Below are 15,989 nucleotides of genomic sequence, written 5' to 3'. Positions count from 1 at the left end.
TTTTTTTTTTTTTTTTTTTTTACAAATTGAAGGTTTGTGGCAACTCCACATGAAACAGGTCTATTGGTGCCATTTTTCCAATAGCATTTGCTCACTTTGTGTCTCTGTGTCACATTTTGATAATTCCTGTAATATTTCAAGCTTTTTCATGATCATATTTGTACTGTATTGTATTACCGTATTTTCATGATTGGATCTGTGACCAGTGATCTTTGATCTCACTATAATTGTAGTTTTGGGGTGCCACAAACCTTGCCCATACCAGACAGCAAAACTGATCAACAGTGTGTGTGTCCCCTCGGCTCTCTTCCTCTCCTTGAGCCTCTCTATTCCCTGAGACACAACAACATTGAAATTAGGCCAACTAATAATCCTACAACGAATGGCCTCTGAGTGTTCAAATAAAAGGAAGCATTTCGGGTCTCACACTTTAAATCAAAAGCTAGAAATATTTAAGATTAGCAAGGGAGGCACTTTTAAAGCCAAGACAGACCAAAAGCTAGGCCTCTTGAGTCAGTTAGCCAAGTTGTAAACGCCAAGTTAAAGTTCCTAAAGGAAACAAAAGTGCTATTCCCCTGCATACATAAATGATAAGAAAGCAACACAGCCTTACTGCTGACATGGAGAAAGTTTTAGTGGTCTAGATATTAGATCAAACCAGCCATAACATTCCCTTAAGCTAAACACCTGATCCAGAGCAAGATCCTAATTAACTTCAGTTCTATGCAGGCTGAGAGAGGTGAGGAAGCTGCAGTAGGAAAGTCTGAGGCCAGCAGAGGGTGCTTTGTGAGGTTTAAGAAAACCTCTGTGTTATCTCTATAACATAAAAGTACAAGATGAAGTTTGGGGTGGCTGCAGCAATTCTTAAGACAACCACGAAGTCTGGTTTAAAGGTGGTTTAAGAGGGAGGGGACATATGTATACCTATGGCTGATTCATGTTGATGCGTGGCAGAGAACCATCACAATATTGTGAAGGAATTATCCTCCAATTAAAAATAAATTTTTTTTTAAAAAGTGCAAGGTGAAATAGCAAGTGCTCATGTAGAAGCTGCAGCAAGGTATCCAGAGATCTAGTGAAGATAATTAATGAAGGTCACTATACTCAACAACAGATTTTCAATGCAGATGAAACAGCTTTATGTTGAAAAAAAGATACCATCAAGGACTTTCATAGCTAGAGAGGAGAAGTCAATGCCTGGCTTCAAAGGATACACTCACACTCTTGTCAGAGGCTAATGCAACTAGTGACTTTTAAGTTGAAGCCAATATTCATTTACCAACGTGAAAATCCTAGGACCCTTAAGAATTATGCTAGGACTTCCCTGGTGGTCCAGTGGTTAAGACTCTCTGATTCCACTGCAGGGTGCATGGGTTTGATCTCTGGTCAGGGTAGTTCCTCATGCCACGTGATACGGCCAAAACAGTGCGGGGGTGAGGGGTGGGAAGGGAAAGGAGAAAAAAAGAACTTTGCTAAAAATCTACTCTGCCTATTCTCTACAAAGGGAATAACAAAAGCCTGCTGCTGCTACTGCTACTGCTAAGTCGCTTCAGTCGTGTCCGACTCTTCGACCCCATAGATGGCAGCCCAGCAGGCTCCTCTGTCCCTGGGATTCTCCAGGCAAGAATACTGGAGTGGCTTGCCATTTCCTTCTCCAATGCATGAAAGTGAAAAGTGAAAGTGAAGTCACTCAGTCCTGCCCGACTCTTCGCGACCCCATGGACTGCAGCCTACCAGGCTCCTCCGCCCATGGGATTTTCCAGGCAAGAACACTGGAGTGGGGTGCCATTGCCTTCTCCGAACAAAAGCCTAGATGAGAGCATGTGTTTACAACATGGTTTACTGAATATTTTAAGTGCACTGCTGAAGACAATGCTCAGAAAAAGAGATCCCTTTCAAAATACTACAGTTCACTGACAATGCACCCACTCACCCCAGAGCACTGATGGGGATGTACAATGAGATTCATGTTGTTTTCATGCCTGCTAACACAACATCCATTCTGCAGCCCATGGATCAAGGAGTAATTTTTACTTTCTAGTCTTATTATTTAAGAAAAACATTTTGTAAAGTTATAGCTGCCATAGATAATAATTCCTCTGATGGATCTGGCCAAAATAAACTGAAAACCTAGAAAGGATTCACCATTCTAGATGCCATTAAGAACACTCATGATTTGTGGGAAAAGGTAAAAATCTCAACATTAACAGGAGTTTGGAAAAAGTTGATTTCAACCCTCATAGATGACCCTGAGGGGTTTAAAACTTGAGTGGAGGAAGTAATTACAAATGTGATGAAAATAGCAAGAGAACCAGAATTAGAAGCAGGGCCTAAAGATGTGACTGAACTGCATCATCTTATGATAAAACTTTAATGGATGAGAAGTTGCTTCGTATGGATGAGCAAAGAAAGTTGTTTCTTGAGATGAAATCTATTCCCGGTGAAGATACTGTGAAGACTGCTGAAATCACATGACATAAACTGAGTTTGATAAAGCGGTGGCAGGGTTTCAGAGGCCTGACTCCTATTTTGAAAGAGGTTCTACTGTGGGTAAAATGCTCCCACACGACACTGCATGCTACGGAGAAACAGTTCGTGACAGAAGAGTCAATCAATGCAGCACACGTCATCGTTGTCTTATTTTAAGAAATTGCTGCAGCCACCACCCTGGTCAGTCAACAACCATCAACGCTGAGGCAAGACCTCTACCAGCAAAAAGCCACCAAAAAGACTGGCTGAAGTCTCAGATGATGGTTAGCAGTGAAATGCTTAGCTTCATTTTTCAGCAATGAAGCATTTTTAAAGTCTGTACATTGTTTTCTAAGACATAATCCTATCACGTACTTGACAGACTATGACACAGTGTAAACCTAACTTTTATATGCACTGGGAAACTAAAACATGCCCGTGACTTGCTCTGTTGTGATGGTCTGGAACTGAACCCCTGATATCTCCGAGGAATGCCTGTAATTTGGCTTGATGTAAATCCAAAACCTAAGCATTCCAGCAGGACACCTTAATCCAGTGTTAATCCTGCCTCAGCCAAATGGGAGAGTGAGACACTCCATGCCATCAGCCCTTATGTTCCTTAAAGCCCCAAATGATTATTTTGAAATTCTGTCTGATGTCTGATTAAATATGACTGCACAGTATCAACGTTCTAAAATCCCAAGAAAAATGCCCAAAGCAAATTCCTCCCACTCAAATGAACGTAACTCTTAACGTGCAACAAAAAAGGAGTGCAGCACCAGGCAAAGCAACCGAAAATGCAGGGTATGCTTAAAGGCTAATCTTTCCATATCTAAATCAGGCCTTTTCCTATCTACTTGCTTTTCAAAAGCCCCAAACAAAAACTATAGCCAGTGTCTTCTTTTAGGATGGCAGTATTTCTAACACTTATTCAGTACTGACTCTCTGTCGGGCACAGCACAAGGGACTTTACACACCCAGTGTTAAGAAAGGTAGACACAGTATCCCCGTTTTGAAGACGAGGAAATTGAAATCTACGAAGGAAAACACCAAAAGGCAGGTATGATTCACACATAAAGATCTGCTAACTCAAAAGGTCTTATTTTTAATATGATGTTATCTATTGCCTTTTTTTGTTTGTTTTTTCAGATATTTTGTCTAGCATAGTAGCAGGTTTGTTTTTTGTTTTTTGTTTTTTTTTGGTCTTGCCTCCTCCTTAATCCATTATACTAATTTATTTTCTATTTGTCTCTTCTCATACATCATTTTCTTGACTATACATTTTTACTTAAAAAGGCAAAACAATGACAAATTGCACACTAGTAATTGTGTCAGATGGACAACTGGCATATGTAAGCACAGACCAAAGTCTAAATTCTTCCAACAGACTCAACAGTAAAAGCTGAATTATAAACTTTTTATCCATGATGCTCTATAGGAATCAGAAAGATGCCTCCCTCATTATTAAAAATTCTGTGCACATTTACATCATGCTCAGAGTACTGTGCTAGGTGGCATAGGAACTAGAACATGAGGAAGACTTGGTCTGTGCCTTTGAAGAACTCAGACGCTAATGCATTGTGGGAGTGGAAGGGGTTAACACAAACCCACTTATTACAGTGTGAGAAATGCTGAAACAAGGACAGAGTGCTATGTGGCAGAGAATAGGGGTGATGCCGTCGGTACACCTTATGGGAAAGGAGGAAGCAAAGGCAGATAACATAGCTATCTATGACAACAATCCAAATACAATCACTACTGGTGAGTTTTTTTTTAACTGTTATTTGATGTTTTATAAGAAAATGAAATCTCAAACTGAACTGCCCATTTTTTTAAAATTTCTACGGTACTTTAGTTTGTCCTTAGCTTTACCTGCTCTGGAAGAGGCCTCGGTCACATCCTGTCACCTCAGCAAAGCCATCTGACTGCCCCAGAAAGTGAGTCCTTCCCTCTGCTGTTCACATACTTTCTGATAGCTTTTCCAACCAATTTAATTATTTATGTCCTCTATTGTCTGTAGAGGCATAAGAACCAACTCTTTTTTAAAAATTTTATTTATTTTAATTGGAGGATAATTTACAATATTGTGATGGCTTTTGCCATATTTATTCTTCTTTGTATCAGACCGAGGAGACACTTGATAATCATTTACTTAACCAACGGAATTTAACTCTCTCTTACAGGACAGCACCTGGACAATTGGCATGTGTGCTGAAGCATAAACTATACGTTGTTGTTTAGTTGCTAAGTCCTGTCTGACTCTTTCTGACCCCATGGACTGTAGCCTGTCAGGCTCCTCTGTCCGTGGGATTTCCCAGACAAGAATACCGGAGATGGTTGCCATTTCCTTCTGCAGGGGATCTTCCCAACACAGGGCAGCTCTCGAACCTGAGTCTCCTGCACTGGCGGGCGGGTTCTTTACCACTGACCCACCACAGGCGCCCATGAACTATGCACTGCTATACATATACTGCTTTTAAGTTCCAATCTCAAGATGATGGTGAAGTATCCGCAGAGCTGATACTATCAGTGTTTTCATGTAACACATGCAAAAATCAGGTTTAAAGCATTTCGGCTGCATATCAGAATCAGTTTATGCCATCTGGATAAAGTCAAGGGCAAGAAATCTTGGGGGACTCTGCCACTGCCCTTGATGATCACACCACATGATCTGTTCACTTCCTGAGGCTCATCTCGACCAAAAACAGCCATGAAAGTGGAGGTATTATGACCTGCAGGCTTAACCTAAGAAACTATTACAGACAACTGCTCCTCTATTTAAGTGTGAATGTGTGAACTTCTAAGGTTAAGTGAACTGACCTACATGGTATTCAGGAGAGGTACAGAGATTTAGTAATCCTACCAGTAATCAGTCAGTGTCCCTGAAAAAACACAGCAAATAACAAGCTACCAACTAAGCAGCTCTGAAAGGCTCTATTACCATGGAGCCTGAAAGGAAAGGTCCATAGAACATCACCCCATCGTGTCAGGTGGTTATGGTCCTTCAGGAATTCTGGACCCTGGAGTCCAGGGTACGACAGACTCGCTGTCAGTCTGCTCCTCACTGCAGGCACTTCACGTGGGCCAGACACACTGGGGCTGTCGTGTGCAGGCAGGGGAGCGCAAGAGGAAGCACACTTCCGGCAGGCATAATTTACAAAGCCCCTTCAGGCCACCAAGCACTGGCTTAATCCAAGATCATATGACAAAAATGGCTATTAAATATTATGAGCAAGCTAGACAGTATCTGAAGAGAGAATCTGATCCAGACTCCTCTGTCTTGTTTGAGAACCTAAGCAGGATGAAGGGCTGTTTATTCTTAAATGCTTGAGGAGCAGATATTACACCTTATTTATAGTTCTGTATGCTATGAGTTCCCAGCAGGTTCTGGCACATACCACTCCATAAATATTCACTGAATAGATGAATACCTAAATTAGCCTCCTCCAGAAGCTCATTCTGTTTTACCATCTGATAATACACTGTACCTGAAACTCAACAAAATGCTTAGGTCCTAAATTAAGCCCATGACACAATTTTTCTTTTCAGCCTTCAACACAACCCAACAGTCTGGCGACAGGAACTCCAACTAACAGCTATAGGCGAGGCTATTATAGGAGGTCTCTAAAGCTTGTGAGCTTGGCGTTTTCTCAGAAGACACCACTCTCAACATGGCTCCTACAAAAGGATTCGCAACTTCCAATCACAATATCCAAAGCCCAACAAGAGTGAAATATGCTTTTGTGAATTTGGTAATTGACCCTATACTCTTTTTTAAAAATATCTTTTAAGTCATATGCCCCACAACTGAATTTATTTCACCGGAATTGTTCATGTATGAATGCACTTATTATCAAACAAACAAAAATCAAAAGTCTAGCATGTAAAAATCATCCCTGTTTCTAATAAATTAGATGGTTAAACCAATAGGGAACCGCATTCTTCCACCCCTCACAAATTCCATACAAGCGTGCATGGAATCTGTTTCGCTTAACTTCTTATATACAAAAGGGGAAAAAAAAAACTCTGAAGCTTAACCTAACTACATTCTGAACTGATAAAAACTGTTTAAAAACCACCCTTAAGATTTTACAAAAATTTCTAAAGACAATAAATTTCCTTACTTGAGCTGAGTATCTTTGGAACAAAACTGTAGTCGGTCAAAATCTTTAAAAGATAAAAAAGAATCAAGAATTACTCATGACTTGTAAAGAACAAATCAGCTATTTTCCCAAACTGAGTCACGCGAACAGGATGAGTTGACACTGACCAAGTCCACATTCCCCTATGGCTACAACTTTCCCCTTGTTGCTTTCAGCAAGATTCAGCAACTCCATCAGGTAATGATCAGGGTCATTCTTTTCAAATTCATCACATCTTGTAGGATGACACCCAACAGTGCTGAAAAACATATCTAGCACAAAATAATGCTTAGGATTATTTTCAAAGTATTTTTTCCGTATTTATATTTAATATGAAAAAAGAATATCACATAATTTCAACTGGTCCATTTTTAACAATACCCATAAACTAGTCAAACTATCAGAAATGCACTAGATTAATCATAAGAATTTTTGGAATACTAATGCCAATTTTGGACATGAATATGAAAACTGCTTTAACATGCAGAGGAGTGGAAGAACCGAGAACTTTTAAAAGCCTATCTGTTTGGGGATAACAAGTAAGGAAGGTACTGTGGAAGTAATATTATGTATGGAAGGTAATATTCTTATACACATCAAAAGCCTCTGGGAAGATGTTTTTAGGACTTTAATCACTAAAGTGTCAGTGAATCCTAAAGTATGCATTTTCAAAAGATTTTAATAAATAACAGCTTTTAATGAATAAATCAGTATTTTGAAAAATAACATGGAATGCCTAATTCTTTAGTGTCAAGCACATGAAGTATGCTCCTGGCCCCTCCCCAGCAAAAACAAACAACAAAAAGGTTAAGTAAATAAACACCAGATAAAGGAGGGTGTTTTATATAACTAGGGTTCTTGTAGGAATCAACTCCAAAACTTTACGTTCATATGCCTGTATTTATTTAGCCTATAAAGTGAGCATATGAAGGGTTATATACTAAATTATTACTTGCATTCCTGGGGTCTTACACGGTGTCTCTGATCTGAATGATAAATATTTTAATAAATGATCTTTTGTAGCTTAAGTTAAAGAGCAAATAAAAAGCAACTCATATCTTAAACATATTACAGTATACACACAAAAATTCTGTATCGGGAATATCTGAGGTTAAATTCTATGCCTAGTGAACTTAATTCTCATTAACTGAAATCTTAAAATAATCCTTATTAAATACAAGAGGGCTCATCTGATATGACAATGGGCACTTTGAATCTTTTCATCTTAATCAGTCTATCTTCCTGCTGTGTCTACAGTCATGATCTGCTGTATCTGTACCTGAGGCAGTTCTCAGAAAGACTTCTTCAAAATAACTTAATTCACATTGTGGGAGGTAAAAGTAATATGAGGATACCATTTGTTTGTGCCAAATGCAGTGCATCTTTACTGTCTTGTAGATTTCCACCTGTAATCATAAACTGAAACAGAAAGGAATAAAATAAGTCCACTTTAACAGAGTGTCAACAAGTTTCCCAAACATGCTTTCCTGCTTTTTTTCCCAAAACGCTTCTCTCTCTTCGACTGTCACACACCAACCTGCAGAACTCAACTGGTCACTTTTTAAAACTGAGGTTTATTTAACTTACAAGCAGTAGCTACTAAGTGCCCTGATATCACACTATGGAACTTAAATCTTCATATATATATGTCTCTGTGTGTGTATATATATGTATATATATATAGTTTATTTACTCATTATTTTTATTTTTGGCTGGGCTGGTCTTCATAGCTGTGCGGGCTTTTTTCTAGTTGTGGTGAGCGGGGGCTGTGCTCTGGTTTTGGTGGCGGAGTTTCTCATTGTGGGGGAGTGTCTTGTTGCAGAGCCTGGGCTCTATCTAGGGTGTGTGGGCTCAGTAGTTGCGGCTCCCAGCTCTAAAGCACATGCTCATCCAGTGGTTTAGCTGCTTCACGGCATGTGGGATTTCCCAGATCAGGGATCGAACTTTTGTCTTCTGCACTGGCAGGTGGATTCTTTACCACTGAGCTACCAGGAAGCCTTATGGAACTCAAATCTTATTCCCTGTGCTCATGTGTGGGCTAGCTTGCTACTTTAAAAAATGCCAGTTAAAGAGAAATATCTATTCAAACAATTTGACACTGAGCTAAAATTCATTTGCTTAGAACTCTGTAAAAGTAGTAGGAATTCTCCTGATTATCAAATTATTACCACAAAAAGTGTTCTCACAGTTGCTTGAAATGTTGTACATAGTATAAAAGCTAAACACAGTGATTAGAGATATATCTTTTTGATGACTGCTTGCTGCTGCTGCTAAGTCGCTTCAGTCGTGTCCGACTCTATGCGACCCCATAGATGGCAGCCCACCAGGCTCCCCCGTCCCTGGGATTCTCCAGGCAAGAACACTGGAGTGGGTTGCCATTTCCTTCTCCAATGCATGAAAGTGAAAAGGGAAAGTGAAGTCGCTCTGTCATGTCTGGCTCCTAGCGACCCCATGGACTGTAGCCTGCTTACTTCTAACCAAAGCTAAATTATGTTATAAAATCTACTAATAGTTGCCCCTTAAGAAACCTAGTAATTCAGATGGATTTTAAAAAACTTCTTCAAGAAGACTTGGCCATTTACTAAATTTCTGATCACATGGAAGAACCACCCACAAGGTGTGTGTCACTTAAACTGATGAGAACATAAAATTTTGACATTTTATTTCATTAACTTGCTAATATAACAATACATATCACAAAATGCTAAGTGTGGCATTGGCTCTTTCTCATTGCAGTATTTTAACCAATATTTAGGTGTTTTTTTTTTAAATCATAATAACAAAAATGAAACGTTACCTTTTTAACACCAATCTGAACAGCTCTCTCTATTACGTCCTGTAAGTCATCTGCAAGAGATGAAGCCCACATTAAAATCTGGTAAATAAAAACTCACTTACCTATAATTTAATTATCCTATATTGAATACATAGAAATCACAGTTACTAAATCCAAGTGAAATCAATACTATTTGATAAGTGCTTATCATATAATAAGACCTAGCAATACCTTAAGAAAAAAAAAAAGAAACCCATATAAGGCAAAATAGGTGAACTGTACTTCTGTTTTGTTGATCAAAAGGGCGAAAAGTCTGTTTGGGTTTACGGTTTGCTTTTTTTTATTTAGAAGCTTTTATTTCAATGATAGTAAATGGAAACTATACTGATTTATAATAGGCCTGCACCTCTACCTGATACTGCTGTTAGTTTCTAACTGGCCCAAATCTTAATTTTCTCATTTAGGCACATCTTTATAAACTTTTTTGGACCCTGATATTCAGGGTAAGTTAACTTCTTCCTTGGGGCAGTTTAGTATGAAAATTATGTTCACTGGCTAGCTTCCTTTAACTAAAGGCCTCTAGACTCTCAGGCAACCTGTCCTAGCTTGAGACCATACTTTATATAGATATTTAAGTGAATCACAGTATAAGGGAGGGAGATAATCCAGCAAGTTGGAATGTACTGTATGAACATACCATACATTTCTGCCATCACACATAGTCAAACACTAGATAAGGAGGCCTACAGTTAAGTACCAAATTACTCTTCCCAGACTGCTGCCCTCAGACACAAAGATGCACACTGGTATCCCCAGAAATCTGAAATGAACCCACACAAAAAGCAAATTAACAGATTATTACCTATGTCCCACTGTCAAATTATAAAGCAATTCCACTATTAAAATTACAGGAAGCAGTTAATGGGACTACGAGAAAAGCTTCGTCCCACATACAGTAATATTCATCTAGTTTTCCATTCATCTATCAGCTGTTTTCACAAGATTAGCATTAAAAAAAACACAACCCCAAACACATCTAACCCTCAAATCCCCGCCCACACCAAATACTGGTCTTTGTCCATTCTGAGAGGACAGGATGTCCCAAGAGTGACGGACGTGGGAGCCAATTCCCCTACAGCCTTCTTCAACCACCCCATCAACTACTCTTCATTTCTCGAACTACCTTTCTTTTCCAAAGAGGTAATGCTGAGGTCAGTCAGAAAGGCTTTCTGAGAAGCCTGCCCTGGATTTCTGCGTCTGCTCCAGTCGTTTCACGATGAACCGGCTTGTATCAATGAAGCGCTCAACGCAGTTCACGAGACAGGCCTCAGCCCGGCTGTCCAACCTTGGTCCAGGCTTGTCCACGCACTTCTCCCAGCAAAGTTCCGTCATCTGGTGCACCAGCTGCTGGAAGCGCTGCTTCTGGGTCTCCACCTCGATGAAATGCCGCAGCTGCGGGTCGACTGCGCCCATACCCAACGCGGAGGAGGACGACGACAAGGGATCCATCCCAGCGCCGCCCCGCGGCCGGAGACAGACGCCGCGCCAACTCACGTGCCTCCGCGGCGGAACCGGAAGCACTATGGCTTGCCTTTTATGCATATGGTTATCTCAATTTCTATGTTCAAAGTTTTATACTTTATAATATTTTGTGACAATAGCTAGTTTACACATGTTCATGATCGTGGTTTACCAATATAGCTGATATGGGTTTCACTTCGTTTACAGTTTTATCCAAGACGCACAATAAATCCTTTAATATTTCAATTTTAAGGGTGGGTTAAGCTTTTTATGCTCTTGAGTCAGAAAATGTCTTCATAAATAGCTTAACAAAAGAAAAGTTTACCTTGATGCTTTTGAACCCCCCTATAAATTCCTCTGAACATAGGATCTGTCAAGTTGATACCAATATCTGTGGAAAGCAAAAACAAAACAAAACATATAATCATGGAGGGCCTCTATTTGAAATTTTTACTTTAAATAAAAGGTCCAGTTACTAACTTTTTCATTCACACAAAATCTAAGTGCCTATTGCTTGTCAGTCACTGTGCTAGACACTTGGAATACCAAGATGAAAGCCAGTAGTCCTGCTCTCAAGAAACTCACTGCAGAACTGGGAAGGCATACCCCTTAATAGCCAATTAAGACATTACAATTAGGGGACTTCCCTGGTGGTCCAGTAGTCAAGAATCTGCCTTGCAATGCAAGAGATGCAAGTTCGATCCCTGGTTGGGGAACTAAGATCCCACATGCCATGAAGCAACTAAGCCCACCAGCCACAACTAGAGAGTCCAGAGATTCAGGGTGCCACAACTACGATCTGACACAGGATCTTAAATATTGAAATAAACAAGTTGATTTTTTTTAAATAAATCACAAGAAGATACTAGCACTGTGGGACACACAAGAGGACCACCCAACTTAGTCTGCTAGTTAGTCCAGAAGAAGCTTCCAGAAAGAAGCACTTCTTGAACTGAATCTTCAAGGATGAGTTGGGGAGTTACCCAGCAGAAGACAGGAAACTCCAGATAAGAGGAAGCAGCAGAAACAAAGCATCTGGGGTCTGAAATAGCACAGTGATAGTGAAGAGATGGGAGTGACCAGAAAAGGGCAGACTCAACCATGTTACAGATACTTGTCTTTAAAACACCAGATGCACCAAGAAGCGCTGATGGCTTCCAAGACTGGAATTCTGGACCTCTCGTTCTGGTGTCTTTGTAGAAGGTGGGATCTGAATGGGGCAAATGGAGTCAGGATAGTTCATCTGGAAACAGTCAAGAGTTCCTACTTGCAATGAAGAGAACCTGAATTAGGGTTATACAAGTAGAGATGCAGAGAGGGCAATAAATTATTGTCTTTATTCACCAAATAGTTATGAATACCAATACTATGCCAAATATTATGTAAAGAGTTAGGGGGTACAGAAATGAACAAGACCTGTCACTTGGTCCCAGCCTTCTAGGAATTTACAGTCTATATAGGAACTGCAAATAACATTTGTGATATAAAATAAAGTGGTTTGACAGAAAACAAAATTATGTAATACAATTATCTTTCAATTAAAAAAAAAATAAGCTGGACTGTAAGCAACATGAGGCAAGACGTGTTTATCTTCTTCAATGCTCTATCCCTAGAACCTAGCATAATGGTTGGTATATAGTAGGAGCTTTATATACTTTTAAGCCTATAAATAATCACTTTACAGCTTTGTGCTTCAGAGCGCCAAGAAGGAGCATAGTTTTGGCAAGAATGATGAAAAGGCTCCACAGAAGATCGAGATCTTGTAGAAAGCTAAAGCTTAAACGCTGACAGACAGAAAGGGCATCCTGCATACAGGGGTGTGTAGAAGTCTGGAAGAGATTCACTGTGCTGTAGAGGTTCACAGTGGAGAGTGATTTTACAGTCCCTCTCTTCTTTTAACCTCTCCCCTCCCTGCCAACCCCTGCCCCCAACATCCAGCAATGTCTGTATTCATTTCTAGTCGTCACACTGAGGGGAGCGCTCCTGACAGTTCCTAAGAGCCCCAGCTGGTTGACCCCCCAGGATCAACCTGAGGTTGAGGTAATTGTTATTAATTACTGCCAGCTGCTCTCTCACTGGTTCATCTGATGGGAGTGAGCACAGAGGCTACTAGATGGGCATCTTCTAAACCTCTGCTTTTCAAACGAGGGGTATTCCAGAGTATGTAACACCCTGAGATTTCCTGGAGTATCCATTTTACTTTGGAAAATCTTGGGGATAACATAGCCTTTAATTTTAAAAGGGCACTATATTATTTCAAAGTTAAACACAAGACATCCAGAGAAGTTCTGTAAATGCATCAAGATTTACATACCACTGCCACCACCCCTATCACCTGGAGGTATATCCTTCACTCTGGGTCCTTAAGTGACCTTTGGTGGGTGAGTTTTAGAGCAGGAGGGCTTCCCTGGTGGCTCAGCTGGTAAAGAATCCACCTGCAATGTGTAAGACCTGGATTCAATCCCTGGGTTGGGAAGATCCCTCGGAGAAAGGAATGGCTACCCACTCCAGTATTCTGGCGTGGAGAATTCCATGTACAGAGGAGCCTGGTAGGCTACAGTCCATGGGATTGCAAAGAATCAGACTGAGTGACTTTACTTTTTAGAGCAGAAACTCACCATCATTGAAAAGGGAGCTTCCACTCCATTCCAAATTTTACCACTTTGCAATGATTAAGCATAGATTCTTATTGCTATTCAGATTGAGAAGACGGTCACTTGTGGTATGATATGCAGACAATGTCACAGAAATTAGTCTCAAGTATAACCTAAGACACAATGTTGAAGTGTCTCCTAGGAGGGAGCAATATTTCCCATAAAACACAAATACTTCTGCTTCCTTCCCTCCTTCCCCAGATTAGAAACACAGGCAGCCATTGGTTATGCAATTTGAAAAGGGGGTAATGTAGGATTACAACCTGGGGATAGTTAGCTGTCCTAAATAAAAATCTAAGGTTGCTTTTATAACACTGGTTTAATTTTTCTATTATTAAAAAAAAAAAAAAAGTTGGCCATGCCGTTTGGCTTATGGGATCTCAGTTGCCCAACCAGGGACTGAACCTCAGCCATGGCAGTGAAAGCACTGAATTCCACCCACTAGACCACCAGGGAACTTCCTCCACTGGTGTAATTTTTCATGCAACTGCTATATGTAAAGCTTGTTCATGGAACAACTGTCCCTGGGTCTAACAGGTTGTTTTCCAAAGTATTGCTCATGAATACTACAGGCAGAAATTTGTGTAGTGGGTCATAGGCAGAACTTTTTAAACGGCATGGAATAAACTCACATAACAAAGACAGAATGCATAGTATGATCCCATTTTTGTTATAAAAAGACACATCTGATATGTTTGCCTATTTTTATGTCTCTGTATAAATTTAAAAATTATGGAAGGATATAAACTTTAAACATTGTTTACCCCTGGAGAGTGGAAATGAAGAGCATACAGAAAGAAATATGTTTCAATTAAACCCACCTTCTGTAAGAAGTCTTTTCTAGCTTATCTGGTTGAGATTCCTTTATCAATTTTCTTACCACCTATACTAAAATTACACATCTTTTACCCACTCATTCATACTTCCACTGAACAGTCACTGTACTAAATAAGCCCCTGGGAAACAAAGACAAATACCACAAATACCACCAAGTATCTGCCTTAAAAGAGTGTAGACTAATGGGAAAGGCAGATATATAAGTATTTTAATTATAAAATAATGTGGTAAAGTAAAGGGTAGGTAAAAATCAACCAGGCAAGAGGATGTCAGAGACAGAAGGGACATTATGGTCCCAAACTGCCACTCTAAAACCTTTTCAGAAGGAAGAAACAGCACCTCCAAGTGTTTACAGAGCATAAAAAGGATGCGGTTGGAAAAGCGGGAAGGGCCAGACCACAGAAAGGCTTTGTATGCTATTCTGTGTGCTAGGTCGCTTCGGCTGTGTCTGACCCTTTGTGACGCCACGGAGTGTAGCCCATCAAGCTCCTCTGTCCGTGGAATTCTCCATGCTAGAATATACTGGAGTGGGCTGCCATTTCCTTCTGCAATGCTATGTTAAGGCACTTCAACTATGCTGAGGACAGTAACTAAAAGATCTGAAGCAGAAGAAACATGTAGCTGACTTTTTATACAGACCACTCTGGAGGCTAGAGAAAGGATTAAAGAGACATAACTTGAGGCAAGGATTAAGTTTTTATTACAAATGCAAAACTTTTAAAAAGTGTGTTTCCTTTTCTTTGTGGAGGGTTTCGTGGCTCTCACCCCATCTACCCCATCAATTATATCACAGATTGTAATAAAGAGGCTGAGAGACACTGCACCTGCAAAGTGTCTCCAACTTCCGAGGACCTACCTGTCCCCCACCCCACGCTCTCCCACAGTATTTTAAGAAACCTCTTTCGTGGCACTTTAAGGTGCCACTTAAACACTCTCCGCTGCATTCGCTTTGACTGTACATACCTCTCCAGCCTGAAAACTAACTGTACCACTAGATTCTTTATAATTCCACATACTTAGCACAATATCTTTGTAAAAAAAATGCTGCCCAAAACAACTCTTAGATCTAAGTTTATAATCCTAACCTCTTTGAATGCAAGACATTTCCAACTGACCAGTAACTGTCTCCACCTGATGTCCTGTAAGATTCTCACATTTACCTAATACAAATGGATTTCCTTACGTCTTCCACCCACTTCAGGCTTCCATTTCATATTGAGGTATTTATCCCAACCCTGAATCATGTTTACTCTCCCTTACTTGTAAACTCTCAGCCACTAAACGCTGCATCTGTACCTCTTCCCCATTTCTCTCTCCCTTTTCCAATGCCCTTGCTCAAGTTCCGATATGCTTCCCTGCCTCTCCCTGTGAGCTACCAAACCTACACAACAGCTGTCATTTTCCCACTTCAAGTGCTAGAAAGTTCACAAAGAAGGCACATGCCCTGCTTTACCCACTGCTGTATCCCACAGCCCAAGGCTCCCAATGTGAAACTGGCATCCAATGATTTGCTTAAGGAATGCTCCTTGTCAAAAGCCTCCAGTGAACCTCCACTCTATACACAGTAAAATTAAACTCAACAACACATTC

The 15,989-nt window shown here is 40.2% G+C and overlaps 1 protein-coding gene and 1 pseudogene across 3 annotated transcripts in view; both read right to left on the bottom strand.

Annotated features, from left to right (window-relative positions):
* Positions 1-13,319, bottom strand: part of TATDN1 (TatD DNase domain containing 1) — a 28,888-nt gene extending 15,569 nt beyond the window's left edge. For 2 of the 3 annotated variants that reach the window (XM_010838903.1, XM_010838901.1), the window contains exons 1-6: positions 13,223-13,319; positions 11,234-11,299; positions 9,409-9,458; positions 7,967-8,030; positions 6,740-6,883; positions 6,594-6,636 (exon numbers count right to left, since the gene is read on the bottom strand). In XM_010838903.1, coding sequence (XP_010837205.1) covers positions 6,594-6,636; positions 6,740-6,883; positions 7,967-8,030; positions 9,409-9,458; positions 11,234-11,273 — 341 coding nt within the window. In that variant the 5' untranslated portion in view covers positions 11,274-11,299; positions 13,223-13,319. Of the gene's footprint in view, positions 1-6,593; positions 6,637-6,739; positions 6,884-7,890; positions 8,031-9,408; positions 9,459-11,233; positions 11,301-13,222 lie in introns of those variants that run through there. The other variant, XM_010838902.1, reaches the window with a different exon arrangement.
* LOC104987827 lies at positions 9,477-11,226 on the bottom strand (annotated as a pseudogene).
* Positions 13,320-15,989: the final 2,670 nt, after the last annotated feature.

The sequence above is a fragment of the Bison bison genome, unplaced genomic scaffold (genome assembly GCF_000754665.1).
Source record: "Bison bison bison isolate TAMUID 2011002044 unplaced genomic scaffold, Bison_UMD1.0 scf7180017864108, whole genome shotgun sequence".
In the NCBI taxonomy this organism is placed as follows: domain Eukaryota; kingdom Metazoa; phylum Chordata; class Mammalia; order Artiodactyla; family Bovidae; genus Bison; species Bison bison.
This window is presented reverse-complemented; position numbering and strand designations above follow the sequence as displayed.